Here is a 1,942-nt window from a genome sequence, read left to right on the forward strand (position 1 = left end):
GGGACCGGAAGAGGGGGAGATCTTGTTGGATGGATTGGCTCAGAATGGTAACGGAGAAGAGGAAGAAAAGGAGAATAGTGCAGAATCAGGTTCAAAGACGGGAGATAGTTTGGATGATGGCAGGAACCTAGATCCTAAGGAACAGAGGCCGAGTTGGGAGGAGAAGATGGCTGAGAACAAAGAGGCTTAAAAACTAGCTGTAGAGTCAGGAGCTCAGTGCAGTGATGAGGAGGACATCATGGCTATTCTGCAAGAGCAAAATGAAGCTATTGCTATCAAACGGCAGCAGGCTAAGCAAAAAGAAAAGGTCCGAAGAAGCCGGCCAAAAAACCGTAAACAGGTGTCTAATATTTTGGTTAAATGATTTTTAGTTCTTGGAATATACAGGGGTTGGGAGGTGCTGCAAAAGTTAGTATGCTAAAGTCTTTCAAAAATAAGTTTAGGTTGGATATGTTGGGCCTGATAGAAACAAAAAAAGAATTAATAACTAAATTTGATGTTGTGCGTATCTGGGGAAGTGGCAGAACATGTTGGGAGTCTGTAAGTTCTATTGGGGCTTCTGGAGGGTTATTGCTAATATGGGATGAAGCGGCCTTTAAACTGTATAACTGCTATAAAGGGGACAGATGGATGTGTATAGAAGGAGTTGTGGTAAAAGATAACATTCATTGTGCTATTTGCTTAGTATATGGACCGCATGAAAGAGCTGAGAAGATTTCCATGTGGGAAGAATTGAGTTATATTGCAGGATTGTGTCAGGTGCCGCTCTGTATTTTGGGGGATTTTAATGAAATTTTGCATTTAGAAGAAAGGAAAGGAGCGACTACATTATCAGCATCTGTGGCAAAGTTTAGGACATGGATGAATGATATAGAGTTGATTGATTTGGCACTGAATGACCGAAAGTATACATGGTTTAGAGGACAATCGTGCAGTCGTATCGATAGGAGCCTAGTCTCCTTGGGGTGGCTTGATGTGTATCCAGAGACGCGTCTAAGGAGTGGCCCGAGAGGCTTAGCGGATCACTGCCCTTTGATTATGGAAGACAGCAGAAGAATTGAGGGTCCAAGACCATTCCGTAGCTTGAATTCGTGGTTCATGCATGAAGGGTTCTTGAGAATGGTCAAGGAAGAATGGAGGGAACTAGGCGACGTACAATTCTTACAAAAAATGAAAGCACTGTCGGAACCACTATGTAGATGGCACAAGCAGCATTTTGGGAATATGGCTGAGTGACAAACCCCATTTGTAGGGTTTATCTTCTATTGATTTTTGGGGATTTTATCACCTTTTACCCACATGTATTCAATGAAATAGCATGGTTTTGTGATTGTCTCCTTATTTGTACCTAGATGTGAAAACATGCTTTTAGACCCTTAATTTGATGGTTTTTCATTCACCTTTGATTCCATAAGATGCCTTGATATACTTGTTAGTGATTTCAGATTGAAAAGGCTAGGAATGGATCAAAGGAGTGAAGAGGAAAGCATACAAAGTGGAGAAATCATGAAAAGTCAAAGAAGTTGAACTCGCCCATGGACGCGCCCGCACACCTGGCGCTTGCGCGCACCTGCGAATCACCCCATGGACGCGTACGCGTGCTGTGCGCGTACGCGTCGGTGCTGGTTTATGATTTTTTAATGAAAAACGTGACCAACGAATTTTCAAGGGTTATGGGGCCCAATCCCAACCAACTTTGGCGCCAAAGATGCTATTTAAAGCCAAGGATTGAAGAGCAAGGGGAATTCCAATCATACACACTCATTAGGATTAGTTTAGAGTTAGTTTCTAGAGAGAGAAGCTCTCTCTTCTCTCTAGGATTAGGATTAGGATTAGGTTTAGTTTTTAGATCTAGATTTTAATTCATCTTCTTCTACTTCTATCTTCTCAATTCCTTGTTGTTACATTCATTCTTCTTCCACCCTTTTGTTGTAATTTCCTT

At 41.9% G+C, this 1,942-nt stretch overlaps 1 protein-coding gene across 1 annotated transcript; it reads left to right on the plus strand.

The window, feature by feature from the left end:
* The first annotated feature begins 238 nt into the window (after positions 1-238).
* LOC107627790 (uncharacterized) lies at positions 239-1,236 on the plus strand. The gene is made up of 2 exons (XM_016330614.1): positions 239-340; positions 388-1,236. The coding sequence occupies exons 1-2, from the start codon at positions 239-241 to the stop codon at positions 1,234-1,236; spliced, it is 951 nt and encodes a 316-aa protein (XP_016186100.1).
* The last annotated feature ends 706 nt before the right edge of the window (positions 1,237-1,942 follow it).

Source organism: Arachis ipaensis, chromosome B2 (assembly GCF_059453495.1).
Source record: "Arachis ipaensis isolate K30076 ecotype BB chromosome B2, ASM5945349v1, whole genome shotgun sequence".
NCBI lineage: Eukaryota > Viridiplantae > Streptophyta > Magnoliopsida > Fabales > Fabaceae > Arachis > Arachis ipaensis.